Consider the following 18,076-nt stretch of genomic DNA (forward strand, 5'->3'; position numbering starts at 1 on the left):
TGTGTATGGATCTGACTTTTGGACAATGTTAGCTTTTACATATTCAAAAAAGAAAATTGGGCTTCCCTGGTGGCACAGTGGTTGAGAGTCCACCTGCCGATGCAGGGGACACGGGTTCGTGCCCCGGTCTGGGAGGATCCCACATGCCGCAGAGCGGCTGGGCCCGTGAGCCATGGCCGCTGAGCCTGCACGTCCGGAGCCTGTGCTCCGCAACGGGAGAGGCCACAACAGTGAGAGGCCCGTGTACCGCCAAAAAAAAAAAAAAAAAAAAAAAAAAAAAAGAAAATTGAACCAACAAGAATGAAAGGGATCCTAAAACTGAATATAAACAGACAGAAATAAACCTAACTATATTTAAATAAGTAATATAACCATTCTGAAAGAAAATAAAAAACGGATCTGGATTACTTTTGAACACAGTACTTTGACTATATTCCCTTAGTCTAAAAACAAAATAAAAATGCAAACAAATACTGAACACTATTTAATAGATTGTTTTCAGGGACTTCCCTGGCAGCGCAGTGCTTAAGAATCCGCCTGCCAATGCAGGGGACACAGATTTGAGCCCTGGTCCAGGAAGATCCCACATGCCGTGGAGCAGCTAAGCCCGTGCACCACAACTACTGAAGCCCGTGCACCTAGAACCCGTGCTCCACAACAAGAGAAGTTACCGCAGTGAGAAACCTGTGCACTGCAACAAAGAGTAGCCCCTGCTCGCCACAACTAGAGAAAGCCCACGTGCAGCAACAAAGACCCAGCACAGCCAAAAATAAATAAATAAATAAATTAATTAATTAATAATAAAAAAATGTTTTCTTCAGTGGAATGGATATAGCAATTCTGAAACTATTTCGTGTATATCATAACACTGAACAAATGAAAATAAGACGTTGATGCCGTTGAGAGCCAGAGTTCTCACTGTGGGAAAAGGGAGATGCAAATCAGGAATTGGAGAAAGAACTCTGTGGTATTGAACTGGAATTAGAGATACCAGTACTGAATTCATGATTAAAAATAGTTGAACTATATATTAAGCTGCCTTTCCTCCTTGGCTCTGTTTACTTAAAGGGCCTAGAAGCAGTTACTCCCCAGTAGCAATGGATATATCTGGTGCCCAGACCTCGGCTTCTAAATACCATTCCCCACCTAAAGGAGTGCTCTTTTGGAGAGAGGGATGATTTCCAAGTCTAGACAGGGAAAATAGAAGATGAACCTGGAACACGGTATTATACCAGAAAACAAGGAAATGCTAAAAAAAAATGAGCATGTGTCAAAAGGACACAGAAGCCAGCTTAAAGGGGGTCTCAATGGCCAAATCTAGGACAAGTTGAACAATAAAATGAATAATGATAGTAATGGATTATAACCTGTTAAATAAAATAAGAATCCATGAGTTGTTTTTTTTTTACTGGTGATAATAAATATAGATTAAATATAGATAAATAAGAGAGAAGGGAAAGATCTTGCTTACAGTAGAATGCTAACTAAAAAAATGTAGATGGACTAATGGAATTATAGAATCACCATCTTCCTTTTTTTGGCTGCAAGGCTTGTGGGACCTTAGTTCCGCGACCAGAGATTGAACCCAGCCCACAGCAGTGAAAGCGCATAGTCCTAACCATCAGACCACCAGGGAATTCCCTAGAATCACCATTTTGCAACTATCATAGTAATTGATTCAGGCAAGAATTATCGGTGAATGTGGAAACCTTTGGGCAAAAGTTTTGACGAGGAACAGGATATTTACATAGTCTCAGCGTACCTCTCCACAGATTACTCATTATTTACATAGAAAAAAAATAATAACTTTACAGTGAAGACCTAGCAGATACCACCTTAACCAACTGATCAAAATGAATATGATCAATAATGGGACCAGGTAACACCGTATTCCTCCTCATGTGACACACTATCCCATAGGTAGTATTCCTGCCCACTCCAAAAAAAGAAAAATATAAATCTCATCATAAGGAAATAGGACACAAACCCAAATAGAAGGAAATTCTATAAAACAATGGCCTGTACTTAAAAAAAAAAGTCAGTATCATAAATAACAATCTATTTTAGATTAAAAGAAACTAAAGAGTCATGACAGTTAAATGCAATGCATGATTAGGGATCAAGCACTGGATCAGACCTTGTATAGGATGGAAAACTGCTATACAGGATATTATCAGGCCAATAAGTGAACTTTGAATGTGGACTATAAATAAGGATTATGTCAGTGATAAAGTTCCTGAATGTAATCTTCATACTAGGGGTGGGGGTGGGGAGAGGGGTGTATAGGTATGTAAGAGAATGTCTTTGTTCTTAGAAAATACACACTGAAGTATTTAGGGTATTAGGGGTAAAGGCTACAATTCAAATGGTTCAGAACTACCCCTGACCACACATACATACAGCTATATATTTATGTGTGCATGTGTACACATATACACACACACAGATAAAGAGACTGTGGCAAAAATACTAACTTTTGGTGCCCCTGGATAAAGAGTATATAGGAATTCTTTGTAATATTTTTACAATTCTTCTGAAAGTTAGGAATTATTTTAGAGTAAAAAGTTTAAAAATAAATTGGAGATGAGTAAGTGGAAACAGTATGTAGATAACCCTTTTGAGAAATTTGGCTGTGAAGGGGAGCAGAGAAGTAGACCCAGAGTCAGGGTTGTAAAATATCTCTTCAAAGACGGGGAAACTAGAATAGGTTTGCATGGTGATGAGAACAATGATGGGCCTCAGTTCCTCCTTTTTAAGAAGAGAGATTTGATGATATACCCTTTCCTCAGGCGCTCTAAGACTCTCCTACCTTTAGATAATGTGAGCTCCTCTGAAAACACATTTTATTCCTTAAACTTCAACCAGGAAAAGACATTTGGGCCACCACTGGAGGGCAGTACAAAATGATGTTGCATGTCATTGTGGTGGTTTTATTGTTTCAGCTGCTGGAACAAAACAAAGCCCTTTACATGATTTTCTCTCAAATGTGTTACATGAAATAAACCTCCTTCTAACGCACTTTTCTTTTTTTTTTTTTAAACATCTTTATTGGAGTATAATTGCTTTACAATGGTGTGTTAGTTTCTGCTGTATAACAAAGTAAATCAGCTGTATGTATACAAATATCCCAATATCCCCTCCCTCCTGTGTCTCCCTCCCACCCTCCCACCCTCCCTGTCCCACCCCTCTAGATGGTCACAAAGCGCCGAGCTGATCTCCCTGTGCTATGCAGCTGCTTTCCACTAGCTATCTCTTTTACATTTTTTAGTGTATATATGTCCATGCCACTCTCTCACTTCGTCCCAGCTTACCCTTTCCCCTCCCCGTGTCTTCAAGTCCATTCTCTACATCTGTAACGCACAACTTTTTGCAAATGTTTTACCGAAGAAAAGCCCAACATAATTCATAACAGGAGTTTGGCAGGCGGAGTGAAGTGGTGAGAGGGTCTCATGCTTGGAAAAATGCCTGTCACATAAATTTAATAAAGAATAAATGATAACAGAAAATTTAGAGCATGTCACAGTTGGAAGGGACCCTAGAGAAGGATGGCTGCAGCCCCTTTTTTAAAGATAGCACCTTGGGTCCAGAGGAGGGGAAGGACTTGGCCAAAGCTACAATGACAGAGAAGGTAATGGTTTCAACATTTATCTGGTTAGTCTGTGAAGACAGAGGTTGTGATATCTTCAAATGACATCATAAATATAGCTTGCCAAGAGACTGACCCCATCATTGATATTGATACTGAGCTCCTGAAAAAATTGTGACACCTCAGTTGCGAGACCGTGTCCCTTCCGTCTTCCTCAACCTTGGGAGAATATGACTATTTGCCTTCCACTCTTATCTGCTGCAACCGGTCCTAATGCTCTGGACAGCATAATTCTGATCATATCCAGCCTATTTCCCACACCTCTCTCACAGGAGCTTCAGACCCATAAGGGATCACATGTCAGGCTTTCCTACCAACATTGGGGGGTGGAGTGGAAGGCTATTGGAAAGAAAGTGAATGGGCATGTGGCAATCCATTGTTTGGAAAGAAACAGCCGTATCAGTGCATTTGAGGGGAAGTGATCTTAAAAGGACAATCAGAAAATCCTAGTGAAATGTAAAAACTCTAAATATGACCTAAGTACATAAAGGAAAAGAAAGACTTTAGACTGATCAAAATACAGAAAGCAATATGACTTCATATCACGCTAATAAGTAGACTCAATTACATAGAAGGCCCCTAATGTCACTATTACCTACATAAAATGTTCAGGCATTAGCCTGGCATTTTAGCTCCCACCCCGTGCTCCAGCCATTGTTTCCTGAACACTCGCTGCCATGGTACAACTGCTATGATATATCAGGCTATGCTCTATACTTGCTCCATTTTGAGGCTCATCTCAAATGCCACCTTCTTTGCCTGCGTTCCTTTATCTGACCCTCACACTTACTTGAAGATTCTTTTTGGCTACAGCCATTGCATGTGCCTGTCTTTAGCATTCATTTCATTCTGCCTTGTCTTCCCCACTACATAGTGAGCACTTTGAGGTCTTACTACTACTATTTTTTTAAATTTTTATTTATTTTATTTGTTTACTTTTGGCTGCTTTGGCTCTTTGTTGCTGTGCGTGGCTTTCTCCAGTTGCGACAAGTGGGGGCTACTCTTTGTTGCGGTGAACGGGCTTCTTATTGCGGCGGCTTCTCTTGTTGCAGAGCATGGGCTCTAGGCATGTGGGCTTCAGTAGTTGTGGCACGTGGGCTCAGTAGTTGTGGCTCACAGGATCTAGAGGACAGGCTCAGTAGTTGTGGCGCACAGGCTTAGTTGCTCCGTGGCATGTGGGATCTTCCCGGACCAGGGCTCGAGCCTGTGTCCCCTGAATTGGCAGGCGGATTCTTAACCACTGTGCCACCAGGGAAGCCCTACTACTATTATTTTAGGGATTGTTTCCATTCATTAATAATCTACTAATAATCTTTCTTATCTTTCTATACCTCTCCTGTCTTTCCAGCTCACTCACTCCAACAGTTCTTTGGTTCCCCCCTTGGCCCTACAATCTAGTGATCCTAACACCTATTCACCATTCCTTACCCATTTCATGTCCTCTCACTTCTCTTTTTATACACTTCACTTCCAAGGTCCAATGTTATCATCATTCCCTTGATATGTCCTCTCCTCTCCTGCCCCGTCTTGCTTTGTTATTTTGCTTCACAAAATCCCTACCCTGGACAATCTAACTCTTCACTTACTCTCCACCTTTGGGAAAGTGGATGAAGAAAAACCCACAACTATATCAACTGGACTCTTAAAATTCATCACCACTAATCTCACATGGGCTGTTAGTGCTATCTGGGAATCATTTTATTTTAAAAGTCCATCCACTTTCCCTAAATGATTATTTCATACCTTTTCTTTACTCAAACTTCCAACACCTTCCGCTTTCTTTTCCCTCTCAGCAGATAGCTCACCCACCTGCATCCATGCCTGCATACCCAGTCCTCTCTCTGGTACTCTAAAAATCAATCCTTTCCCCTCTGCTCCAGCAATCCTCTCTCTTACCTACATAATTAATACTTCACTTTCCAAAGGATCATCACATCAGCTTAAAAAAATGCTATGTTATTTCTTACCTTAAAAAACAAAATCTCTCCTGACTCCATATCCCCTTCTAGCTACCACACTTGCATCTGCTGTTCTTTTTACCTTGATGGCCACCCATCCTAGATATACTCTTGGTCACTCTCTTACTTTAAGTCTTTTCTCAAATGTTTCCTTATCCATGAGGACTTTTCTGACCACCCTTAGTAGACTCTCAACCTCTCCCATATAAGCTCATATAAGCTCCCATCTACCTTTCTTCCTTCACTAATATATTTTTCTCCTATCAACTTATGATTATATATATACATATTCATATGTATGTGTATATATGTATACAATCATAAGTAAATAAGGAGAAAATATATGATTTATAAATTATATTTATAATTTATAAATATATATTATTTATTTATTTATAATTTTATATATAGTTTATATAATTGTCACTCTTCCGCCATTGAAATATAAGCTGCATGAAGGCAGAGTTTTGTTTGTTTTGTTTACTGTTGTATCCTCAGGACCTAGAACAGTGCCTAGCACATAGTAGACTCAATAACTATTTTTAAAATAAATGAACAAATCCTCATGATAACCCTACAAGGTAGATCTATTTTTATCTCCTCTATTTTATAAATGAGGGAACTGAGGTTCAGATAGGTTAAGGAACTAACCTTAAATCACACAACTCATAAGTGGCAGAGCTGAGGTTGGAATTAAGGTGTGTTTTCCTTTAAAGCCCACAACTTTAACCACTGTGGTATACTGCCTTCTCTATATCCCTGCAATCAGTCTCCTTAAGTCTATCACCACTGCCTCTGCCTCTCTCCAATAACTCTTACCAGGATCTCTAAAGCCTCCATCCTTGACCCCACTGCTCCATCCTTTTTTTGTTTAATTAATTAATTTATTTTTGGCTTCGTCGGGTCTTAGTTGCAGCACGCAGGATATCTTCGTTGAGGCATGTGGGATCTTTTGTTGAGGTGCGAGGGCTCTGTGTTGTGGTGCCCGGGCTTCTCTCTAGTTGAGGCGCGCAGGCTCCAGGTCACGTGGGCTCTGTAGTTTGCAGCACATGGGCTCTAGTTGAGGAGCACGAGCTCAGTAATTGTGGCTCACGGGCTTAGTTGCCCCAAGGCATGTGGGATCTTAGTTCCCTGACAGGGATCGAACCAGGGGATCGTCCACTGCACTGTAAGGCGGATTCTTTACCACTGGACCACCAGGGAAGCCCCTCACTGTTCCATCCTTTACACAGAGCCAGAGTGATGTGTGTGTGTGTGTGTGTGTGTGTGTACAGTTAAGTGGCTTTTACTGTACTCACAGAGTTGCACAACCATACCATTATCTAATTACAGGACATTTTCGTCACTCCAAAAAGAAACCCTGTACCCATTAGCAGTCACTCTCCTTTTCCCCTTCCCCCAGCTCCTGGCAACTGCTAATCTATTTTCTGTCTCCATGGATTTGCCTTTTTTGGACATTTCATAGAAATGGAATCATACAATATGTGGTTTTTTGTGTCTGGCTTCTTTCCCTTCCTTCAGTGTTCATCCATGTTGCAGCATGTATCAGTAGTTCATTCTTTTTTATTGCCGGATAATAATACTCCATTGTATGGTTATACCACATGTATTTATCTATTCATCAGTGATGAACATTTGGGTTGTTTCCATCTTTGGCTATTATGAATAATGCCACTAGGAACATTCATATACAAGTTTTTATGTGACTACATTTTTAATTATGTTTAATTATGTTTTAATTCCTATATACCTAGGAATAGAATTGTTGGGGCCTATGGTAACTCTATGTTTTACTCTTTGAGGAAGTGACAAATTGTTTTCCAAAGTGGCTGTACCATTTTACACATCCACCAGCAATGTATGAGGGATCCAATTTCTCCACATCCTTACCAACACTGAATATTGCAACAATCTCAACGACATCACTATTTTGCATGTGGATATACAGTTGTTACGGTGCATTTTAAAAATTATAGCCATTTTAGTGGTGTGAAGCAGTATTTCATTGTGGTTTTGATTTGTATTTCCCAAATGACTAACGATGTTGAGCATCTTTTTGTGTACTTTTTGGCCATTTGTATATATTCTTTGGAGAAATATTGCCTCAAATCTTTTACCCATTTTTAATTGGCTGAGTTGTAAGAGTTCTTCATATATTCTGGATAGTTCACTTATCAGGTATATGATTTGCAAATATTTTCTCCCATTCCTTGGATTGTCTTTTCACTTTCTTGATGGTGTTCCTTGAAACACAAAAGTTTTAAATTTTGATGAAATTCAATTTACCTATTTTCCTTTTGCTGCTTATGCTTTTGGTGTTACATCTAAGAAATCATTGCCTAATTCAAAGTCATGAAGATTTGCATCTATCTTTTTCTTCTTAGAGTTTTATAGTCTTACATTTGCATCAATGATCTATTCTGAGTTGGTTTTTGTATATGGTTTGAGGAGGAAGCTTAACTTCATTCTTTTTGTTTGTTTGTTTGTGGTTTTATTTATTTATTTATTCTTTTTTTGGTTGTGCTGCGTAGCATGAGGGATCTTAGTTCCAGGGATCAAACTCCTGCCCCCTGCAGTGGAAGCACAGAGTCCTAACCACTGGACCGCCAGGGAATTCCTTAACTTCATTCTTTTACGTGTGGACATCCAGTTGTCCCAGCACCATTTGTCGAAAAGACTATTCTTCCCCCAACTTGAATTGTCTTGGCAATCCTGTGGAAAATCAATGAACCATAAATGTACGGGCTTATTTTTGAAGTCTCAATTCTATTCCATTGATTTATATGTCTCCCGTTATGCCAGTACCACACTAACTTGATTACTGTACTTTAATGGTAAGTTTGAAATCAGGAACTATGAGTCTTCCAACTCTGTTCTTCATTTTCAAGATTGGGTCCCTTGCAATTCCATAGAAATTTTAGAATTGTTAGTTTCTGCAAAGAAATTAGGTGGGATTCTGATAGGACTTGCCTTGAATCTGTAGATCAGTTTAGGGAGTACTGACATCTTAAATTTTCTAATCCATGAACTTGAGAAGTGTTTCCATTTATTTAGGTCTTCTTTAATTTCTTTCAATGATGTTTTTGTAGTTTTCAGTTACAAGTCTTATACTTCTTCTTTGGTTGAACATCAGCTGAAATCTTTGACTTGCATATAGAGACAATACTGAAAATAACAATAAAAAACCCTCTTGAACACTGAGCACCGAGGGTGTATAATTACATTTATATACAGTTAAATGCAAATATGATGCTACCATTCTATTTACATATTTTGATTTTCTGGACTGGGGGACAGAGTGGATAGTGTCTCCAGTCCAAGTATGTGCCCTTTTTTGTCTCTTAGTACCAAATGTTGCTGTGAATTGGGACGGTCTCCTCAGATTTTTAAAATTTGACAGATTTACTTCAGATCTCTGTTAAGGGTGAGACACAGTGTTTATCAGTAAAACTTATGAACACAGGACTGTTATAAAGATAACCAAATCCTTAATCATCATTGTCATAACCATAATGTGATAGTCCCCATTTGTAGGGCACTTATTCCCATTCCCATGTGCCAGACACTGTGCAAAGTGCTTTATAAGCATCAACTATTTAATTTTCTTAATCACTCTGATATTGTTTGCATAAAACTGAGGCTCGAAGACTTTACATAACTTGTCCATGGTATTATAGCTTAAGTGGAGACCCTGATCCAATATCAGATTTGTCTGATTACAAAGCCCATCCTCCTAACCACTGTCCTGATGTTAGGGTTCCTGGCCTATAAACTTGACTTCCTTTTGGAATGATAAAATAGGTTCCTGATTGTGCTTTTAAAAAATCAAGGCCACTAGATTTGAAAATACTATCAACACAAAACAGTAATTGTCCCATTTGCTTCCAGTGGTGATTTTGCATCTCTGAGAATCTTCAGACAGATACATTTCTCTAAGCCTCTTCTGGCCCAGCCATGATTCCCTCTGGGTATTTCCTAAAATTCCCTCCTCCAATCTTCCTCTGCTAGTTCCTCCCTCTCCCATCCCCACCATGCTCCATCCCACCAAACATCTCAACATGCCCAGAACATACTTGTTCTTCTGTGCTTTGTTGACACATACTTCACCTGGAAAGACCTGGCTCTGTTGTAGGTCAATGGTCAGGGGTTTGATGAGAAGTCCCTGGAGGGTTTTAAACAGGGAATTGATAAGATCTAATGAACATTTTAAAAAGATCACTCTGTCTATTATAAGGATAACAGACGTAGGTGCAAACATGAAATTGGGGAGATCAGTTAAGGAGCTCTAGCAGTGGTCTAGGAAAAAGGTGATGGTGGCAGTGAAGATACTGAGAGATGGTCAGATCTGGAATATATTTTGAAAATAGAATTGGAATTTCAGATATATACTGGAGGTTGAGCTAGCAAAACTTGCTGATAGTTTGGATGTGGGCTATGAAAGAAAGCACAGAATCAAGGAAGAAAAGCAATGAAGGCCTGAACAAGGCATCCTCTATTTGTGTTATGAGATGTTCAATACACAGTCATCGTTTTACACTGAGACACAACTGTGATTGTGGCTTAGAAAATCTTTGGCTGAAACAGTTGTCTATTTGTCATTATGTGTTCATGTGGGGTATCTTAGCTTTCTCCATGTACATGAACCTTCTAAGAGCAGGACACTGTGCTAGGTCTTTCACAAAAGTTGCATCATTTAACTTACCCCAAACCTTAGAAGTAGGAGTTAATATCCCCATTTTACAGAGAAGGAAACTAAGACTTAATTTATGATTTCACTGAGGTTACATATTTAGTAATGGGCTGAGCTGAGACTTGAAATCAAATTTTACTCTAAAGCCCATGTTCTTGTCACTGCAATAATTCAAAGGTACAGAATCAGAATTCCCCAAACTTTTCTCCTCATTAATTGAAGCCTCTGTTGACCTTCATGTGCCCTACTTTAGAGCCCAAGGCTGGCAAACAGGACAGCTTTGTTCTGTCTGTAGCCCATCTGCAGACTTGCCTTGTGATTTAGGGCAAGCTTCTTAATTTGATGGTGTCTCAGCATTCCCCCATGTTAAAGCAGGACTTGTAATTAGTTATGGAGACAATTCTTTGAAATCTTCAGATGAAAGGACCTGCAGCCTTGAGTGTAAATATTTTCTTTCCCATGGTGTTCTTTTTGTTTCGTATAGCTTCTGGGACCCTTCATAAGGAAAAAGAAAAAAAAAGAAAGAAAAAGGAAGGAAATAGGACAAGTGTAAAACTGTATTTGTTTGCTTGCTACAAGCCAGTGGAACTTTCGGGACATAAATGTAATAATCTCCCTTACTCTACAGAACTCAATAAACATTACTAATAAATGAATAAATTTTATTCAAAAAAACTTTAAGATAGGCCTTTTTTTTTTTTTTCAATATTCAGGTTCCTTTAAGGGTCCCACTGAAGATCTTTAAAAATGATTTCTATTTTGTTTCTGGCTTCTTAAATCCTAAAGATTCTCCAGTAGGAGCTAACGCTTATGTAGTGTCTGCTGTGTGCCAGGTATCAGGCTAACTGCTTTCACGTGAAACCTCATTTAATCATCATAATAGCACTATCGGGTAGGTGCTATTATTACCTTCAATTTAAAGGAGAGGAAACCATGGCTTGGTATAGCTCTTTGACTTGTCCAAGGCCACAAAATTAGGAAGTTGGACTAAGCTGGGTCTTCCCAGTTCTAAATTCAGGCTCTTCCCAGGACACCCCCTTGCCCTGAAAAATTAGCAATGACGACAATTTTGAACTGTGCTATCACACCCTGGGTGTGTGTGGCATTTAAAAATCTCTTACTGCTTGTTCTTTCCAGTCCCTGGCACAGGGACAGTTATTTGTGTAGCACAATTGTTGTTATTGTGCAACCTCACATATTTTTTCTGCCCTGGGCAAACATGAACAATAATGGGCTATATTTATGAAACCAGCAGCTTGGAAGCATGACCTCCAGATTACCATTACAATTGTAGTATAATTTTTTTTTCTGTTTTTGTAGCTTAGCACTATTTATATAGAAGGGCTATCTCAAAGTCTCGTTCCAATAAACTGGTTCTTTGTATACTCAGAGGGCTCCTCACAGGTTTTTTTCCCCCATAGTTTCGATCAATCAGCCTGCATTTCTAAAAGCTGACGTCACAGACATGCAGTGTTCATGAAGAGCTGATATGACAGTCACCTCCCAAAGTTGGAAAATAAATAAAAGTAGCTGTGGTTTCTCTTAAGGATGGATTGGGGAGGGGCTGTGGAGTTAGAGTAGGATAGAAAGATGGAAAGATAGGCTGATGACAAAGCTGCTCATGATCTAAGTTCTCTTCTTCAAGATCATCTTGGGTTTAGGATTACTATAAATCCATAGCCTCATCTTCAGGTTTCCATGGTCAAAAGCTCCGTATTATGAAGTCTTCTTGGGAGTGATCAATGTCTGCAGGACACCAGCAACATGCCCTAGTAAAAAGCACATTTGAGTCAGAACACCTATGTATAATTCCTAGCCTTGTCACTATGAATTTGGACAAATTCCTCTTCTGTAAAATAAAATTAATAATAACCCCTATAGTGAGGATTAAATGAAATAATGTACATGAGAGCAGCAATTGTTGGCTATCAGTATGCAGAAGTAAGTCATCGCACACAACTTTACCTAGGGAAGCAATGACAGGGATATATGTGTCAGCTGTTCAAAGCACTCCTTTCTAATAGTTAATGTATCTGCAAAACTGACTTAGTAATTGGAGGGTTGTCTGACAGGTAGAGAGTTAAATGGTGATGTTGAAGAATGGTATCCTTATAGGGACTTCCCTGGTGGTCCAGTGGTTAAGACTTCACCACAGAGGGTGTGGGTTCAATCCCTGGTGGAGGAGCTAAGATTCCACATGCCTCATGGCCAAAAAACCAAAACATAAAAAAAACAGAAGCAATACTGTAACAAATTCAATAAAGACTTTAAAAATGGTCCACATCAAAAAAAAAATGGTATTCTTATATTAATACTGCCACTTATTGAACACCCATTTCAGGCCAGGCTCTTTGATAAGACATTTATGCATGATTTCTAGTCCTTATACCATCCCTACAAGGTAGGTATTATTACCTCCAATGCACACATGAAGAATATGAAGCTTACAGACCCAGAGACATTAAGTTGCCCTACAAAAAACAGATAAGTCCTTTTTGTCTGCTCCATGAAGCTCATTCTTTTTACAATGAATTAGATCATAACATATCTTCCATTAGCTACGTTTTACCCTCCTAAAATAGATCTGGGATATGACCCAGTGCTTTGATGAGATCTGGGACACGAATTTGCAAACTCTCATTGGTGTGTCATCTAAAAAAACATCCAGTCCTTGAAGTTCTAGGCCTTTTCCAGAGTTTAGATCATCACTCCCATCCCCCACTATGTCAAGTTTTTAATTTAAACCAGAACCAATGAGCAAAGAAGGTAGCCAATACAAATTATTGGTGGTCTGGAAGGGAGCCTGGGGCAATTCCCATACAAGTAGTCTTCCCTTGCTTAGGGGTCTGATTATTGTTATTATTATTTTAACCAAGGCCCAAACCTGCTCTAATATGGTTTGGAGGAGTTTCCTTGAACAGCAAGCGAATTTGTACTCCCAGTAGCAATTTATTCCATGACTTTAAGATTGCTTAACTAAATCCATATATCTACATCTTTAGGTATTTCCATACATGTTATCTCATTCATCCTCACAATAACCCTAAGGTTGTACAAGTATTAAATAGTTGAGACAGGATTGGAACCTGGATGTTTCTGATGTCCAAGCCCTGTTTATTCCACTATGGCATACTGCTTTGGTTATTGGCTGTATAACCTTGGGAAAATCACTTAATGTCTATGACCTTCAGTTACCTCATCAGTAAAGTGGGTATGATGATTACTACCTTTCATAGTTGTTAAGTTCAAAAGTGATAATATAAATTAGAAAATTAAAGTAGAAACACCAGTGGTAGTTATAGCTGATAAATGTACCAGGTGGAAAAGGAGTAATTTAAAACATCATTTTCCCTTCTCCCTGAAGTTAAAAAGAATAACAGCAAAAAGAGGCCAAAGGAGACTCTCTTGAGTAAGTTGTTGCTCACCAGACCTGCATGGCTGGCTCTTTGTTGGCTGGACCTTGTAAAAATGGGGTCTGAGTACAGTCAGGAATTTCTGAGGGCATTTCTGGGATGGTTTGCCTGTGGTGGTAAAGGTCTAAAACCTTACATGGGGCTAACTCCATCCTTGGTCTTGTTCAGTTGGCCCTCCTGTGTGTCAAACGGGGACAACTACAAGAATGCTAACAGGGGGCCTGATAGAGTTATGGTTTGTTGTTGTGGGAAGCCACCATGACTGAGAAAGGAAGACCCATTCCAGGCAAAGACATTTATTAAGGCCTACTCTGTGCTAGGCCAGATTGTGAGAGGGGTGTAGTTGTGAGTCAGCCCTCTATTCTGATGGATTTTACAATCTAGTGGGGGTATAGAAAAGCCCTCAACTAACTCTTAAAAACAAGGCAGAGTGTAAGGATCATATCAGAGCAACTAAGAGGTGGGGTGGGATTTCCTAGAAGGTTTCTTGAAGTAGGTGGCATATAAGCCAAGCCTTTAAGGATGAGGATTTCAAGTAACTGATGGGTTATTTCAACTGAAGAAGGCAGCCTGAGAAACTGTAGGCTGTGTTATGTTTAACTTGGCAGGAACTAAGGCCTTTTACTGAGTACATAACGCATTCTAGTGTCTGAGGATATAGAAATATATAAGAAACAGTCCCTGCCATTGAGGAACTCTCAGCCTAGTGGGTAGACAGTCACTGAAGACAGTGACTTCATAAGGTAGAGAAGAAATGTTAAAAAGAAGAGTGTGTAACTCCGACTTGGGAGGTCAGGAGATGTTTTGCAAAGGTGATACTTGAGTTGTGTCTTGAGAAAGCAGGAGGGGTTTGCCAGGTGGACTTAAGGAAGGAGTTGGAGTGGTGCAGGCCCCTGAGCTCTTTTATTGAACAGTCTGAATATGGTAGGCAGCAAGTGGGCTAGAAGAGTATTCTTTCCCCTTCCCACCTAGATTTTCATTTAAGAGTCTTCTCTTTCGATATGACCTCCTAACAGCCAATGGTTAAAATGAAAAGTATTGGAGTCTGACCTGGATGCTAATCCACCAGCTATCTAATCAGCTTTATGACCTTACGTATGACACATATTTGTGTTTCAGTTTCCTCATTTGAACAACTTATTTATGTCTCAGTTCCTTCACTTACACAATTTAAAAATAAAGCATCCAGCACAGATTCTGGCATATGTAAAGTACCGCTATTATTTCCTATCGTTATCTCATTTAGTCCTCACAAGCAACTTGGACTTTGGGTATAATTTCCCCCATTCTTCCGAAGCAGAAGCTTAGAGTGGGTAGGTGACTTGATTAAAGTTCCCAGGACAATCTGGAGTTGTCTCTGCCGCCACAGCTCGTGCTTAATTTCATCTCCGCGCCGGGTTTTCTCAGGCGGCCCCAGCGGCAGGATCCAGTCCGGCGACAAAAACTCCGGCGCCAGGATTTGGGCGCCGCCGCGGCCTGCGCCCAGAGGGCGGGGCCAGGCGGGGCCAGGCGGGGCCAGGCGGGGCCAGGCGGGGCGGGGCGGGCGAGAGGAGGGAAGTTGTCGAAGTTAGGGGAGACGCCCGCCCGCCTGCCCGCCCGGGCCTCGCCTCCGGCTGCTCCCTCCGCCTCTTCCCCGCCCCGAGCCCCCGTCAGCCAGTCCTTCCTTCCCCTCCCGTGCATGATGGAAACACCATGGCTGCGGCGGCCCAGCTCTCTCTGACACAGGTAACGCCACCCGCCAGTCCGCCTGGCTCGGACGGCCGGTGTCTCCGGCCCCCTCCCCCACCGTCCTATGGTTCACCGACCTGGGCAGTTTCTCTCTGCCCCTGGCGGGGCGGCCGATACTGAGAGCGAGCGCGCGCGTGTGTGAGTGTGTGTGTGTGTGAGAGAGAGTGTGAGTGTGACTGGGGGAGGACGCCATCCCGAGACGGCAGCTCAGCCGCGGCAGCCGCGACCCCGCCCCGGCCGGTCGGCGCCGCAGCCCCGCCCCACGCGGCGCCCTCTCCTCCCGACCCCGCCGTGCCCCCCGACCCGCTTGGTGTGTGCCCGCTCCTCTCACTACAGTTCTGCTTCACCCACCCAGGAAGTTTCCTCCTTCCAGGCCAGAAGCACCCAGGTGAGCTCCTGTTGAGCTCTCGCGGATCAGCCTCATCCTCGGGTCAGCCCTTGTCCCACACGAGGCTCGCCCTCGGGACAGGCAGAGTCACCTTCCTGAGCCAGGCGCTCAGGGTCGCCTCCAAGCCAGTCTTTCCTCTCTAAACCGGCCTTTTCCCAGCGGAGTCCGACGAAAACCCTTCTCCAACAGTTTTCTCCAGTCAGCCTCTCTTCCACATAAGTTTCATTCTACCAGAGCGCGTACTTACCTTGCTAGCACCTTCCTGGATTCAGCCTCTTCCCCTCCTGATCAGGTTTCCTGCTGGGTCAGATCCCCCTATTCAGTCTTTTCCTCCTCAGTTCTGCTACCACTCCTACCCGGTGGGCTCCCTATCGCTGTCCAAGCGGAAAACAGGGAAACATCCTTGAACAGGTGTGATGGTCCCACCAGTCTTGGTGCTGGGAAGGACGTAAGAGGTCACGTGTACTGGGGGAATCTTCACCAAAACCTGTTCTCAGGGTCTTTTCTCTTGCCATTCTGCTTCCTTCAGAGTCAGTCCTCGTGCTTCCCAGAAAACCGCTCAGCATCACTCTGGGAGCCTTGTTCCTCGCTCTCTGTAAAGAAAGCCAATTGTAATCTTCCTGTGGTGTCCTGAATGGTGAGGGGGATGTACACCTGTCAGTCCCTTCCTGCTTTTTTGACCAGATCTCACCCCAACCTCACCTTCTCAGCCTGTTCTCTGCAGAGCTGGTGGCCATGGACTTCTCCGTTGGGGCCCACCCCAGCCTTCCTGCCTGCCCTGTAGTATCTCCCCGCCACCTTGTAGTCTCCTTGGCCTGGATTTGTCAGGGCATCTAAGGCAGAACACTGGGATAGGCTATACATTGGGGCGGGAGAGTTTCCTGTGTTGGGATCAAGAGACTTTGGGGGTCTTTTGCCTAGCATTCGAGGATAGAGATACTGAGTGAAAAATGTTCTCCACAGGAGCCAGGAATCACGTTAATAACTTGTGCCTCCGGTAAGATAACTAACTTCAGCTTGCAGGAATTTTCAGCTTCATAAGTGAAGTCTGTTTCTTTTCCAGTTAATTTGGTGTTGCTTATCCTATTTTGACAAGCAGATATTGGGGAAGAGTACTTGGAAAATGGTGATTTAATCTTGGTAGCGAATCTCTTTGGAAGGGTCCTCCTGAAAACTCAGATTCGGGGAATGGCAACATTGACTTTTGGGTGTTCACTTTTTAATAGTCTAGTTAGTGATATGCATTAAGCAAGATCCTGTTGGCAGGCTGTTGCTCTCTGGCTCTGTTGTCCAATTCCAGCGGGAGTTCTCCCCTCTTGAAGATTTTGTTCCCCTGAGGACTTCTATAGATTTGCTTCTTAGTTGTGTGCATACTTTATTCTCTCCCTGGGTAAGACCATGTTTTCAGTTTCTATTTACTATCATCTCTGGATATTTTCTTCAGGCTCTGTCAATTTTATGGACAGTTAAGTAATTTAAATATGTTCTTGTGGTTATATATTTAAATATTAACACCTACACAAAGTAAATACTGAATCAGGAGTATTATCCTTCATTGTTTTACATGTAAGAGAACAAACACTGATGGTTCATTTATATTGAATAGCCAAATAAGTCAATTTAGAATATTTTGATTTTAAGACATTAAGAGGCAATAAGGTATATTGTAAAGGCACAGGAAAAAGAAACTTCCGAAGTGTTAATATACCCTAATGTGCCTCCTTGTTATTTAAAAACTTTGCTGATTTGTGTTTTTTAATTTAATTTTTTAACTGCTTGAGGCAAATAAACTGAGATAACAGTGCACCCTGGTTTCACATTCATTATTGATTTGTTTATGTCACCATCACCCCCCTGCCCCAACACACATCTAGACATAGCTATACTCAAGTGAGATCCTCCAGGGCAGGGACATCTTTCAACTCATCTGTTTCCCTCAGTGCCCATCTGGAAGAAAGTGATTAATAACTGTTTGTCTTATGAATGGCTGAAAATTCTAAAGGATTGTATGACAGTTACAAAGATTAAACTGATGCTGAAGTTAGTTTCTGCCTCTGATCATAAGATGATAATGGTTTTGGAGTAGGTTCATTCATTCAACCAATGTTTGTTCAGTACCTTTTATGTGCTATGTACTGTACTGGGATTGTCTTGTATATAATTTTTTGCCTTTATCAACTAAGCAAAACTGACAGTTGGGGGAAAAACACCTGAAAAATATTTTAATTTACTCTTTCCTTCCTCTTTCTCCTG

General features: G+C 41.4%; 1 protein-coding gene across 1 annotated transcript in view; it reads left to right on the top strand.

The window, feature by feature from the left end:
- The first annotated feature begins 15,274 nt into the window (after positions 1 to 15,274).
- The window catches only part of EPS15 (epidermal growth factor receptor pathway substrate 15), a 159,388-nt gene continuing 156,586 nt past the window's right edge, over positions 15,275 to 18,076 (top strand). Inside the window, exon 1 of the mRNA XM_022575663.2 lies at positions 15,275 to 15,432. Coding sequence (XP_022431371.1) covers positions 15,400 to 15,432 — 33 coding nt within the window. The 5' untranslated portion in view covers positions 15,275 to 15,399. The remainder of the gene's footprint in view (positions 15,433 to 18,076) is intronic.

The sequence above is a fragment of the Delphinapterus leucas genome, chromosome 1 (genome assembly GCF_059928025.1).
Source record: "Delphinapterus leucas isolate spDelLeu-1000000601 "Yukka" chromosome 1, BTC_Dleu_Yukka2, whole genome shotgun sequence".
Lineage (NCBI taxonomy): Eukaryota > Metazoa > Chordata > Mammalia > Artiodactyla > Monodontidae > Delphinapterus > Delphinapterus leucas.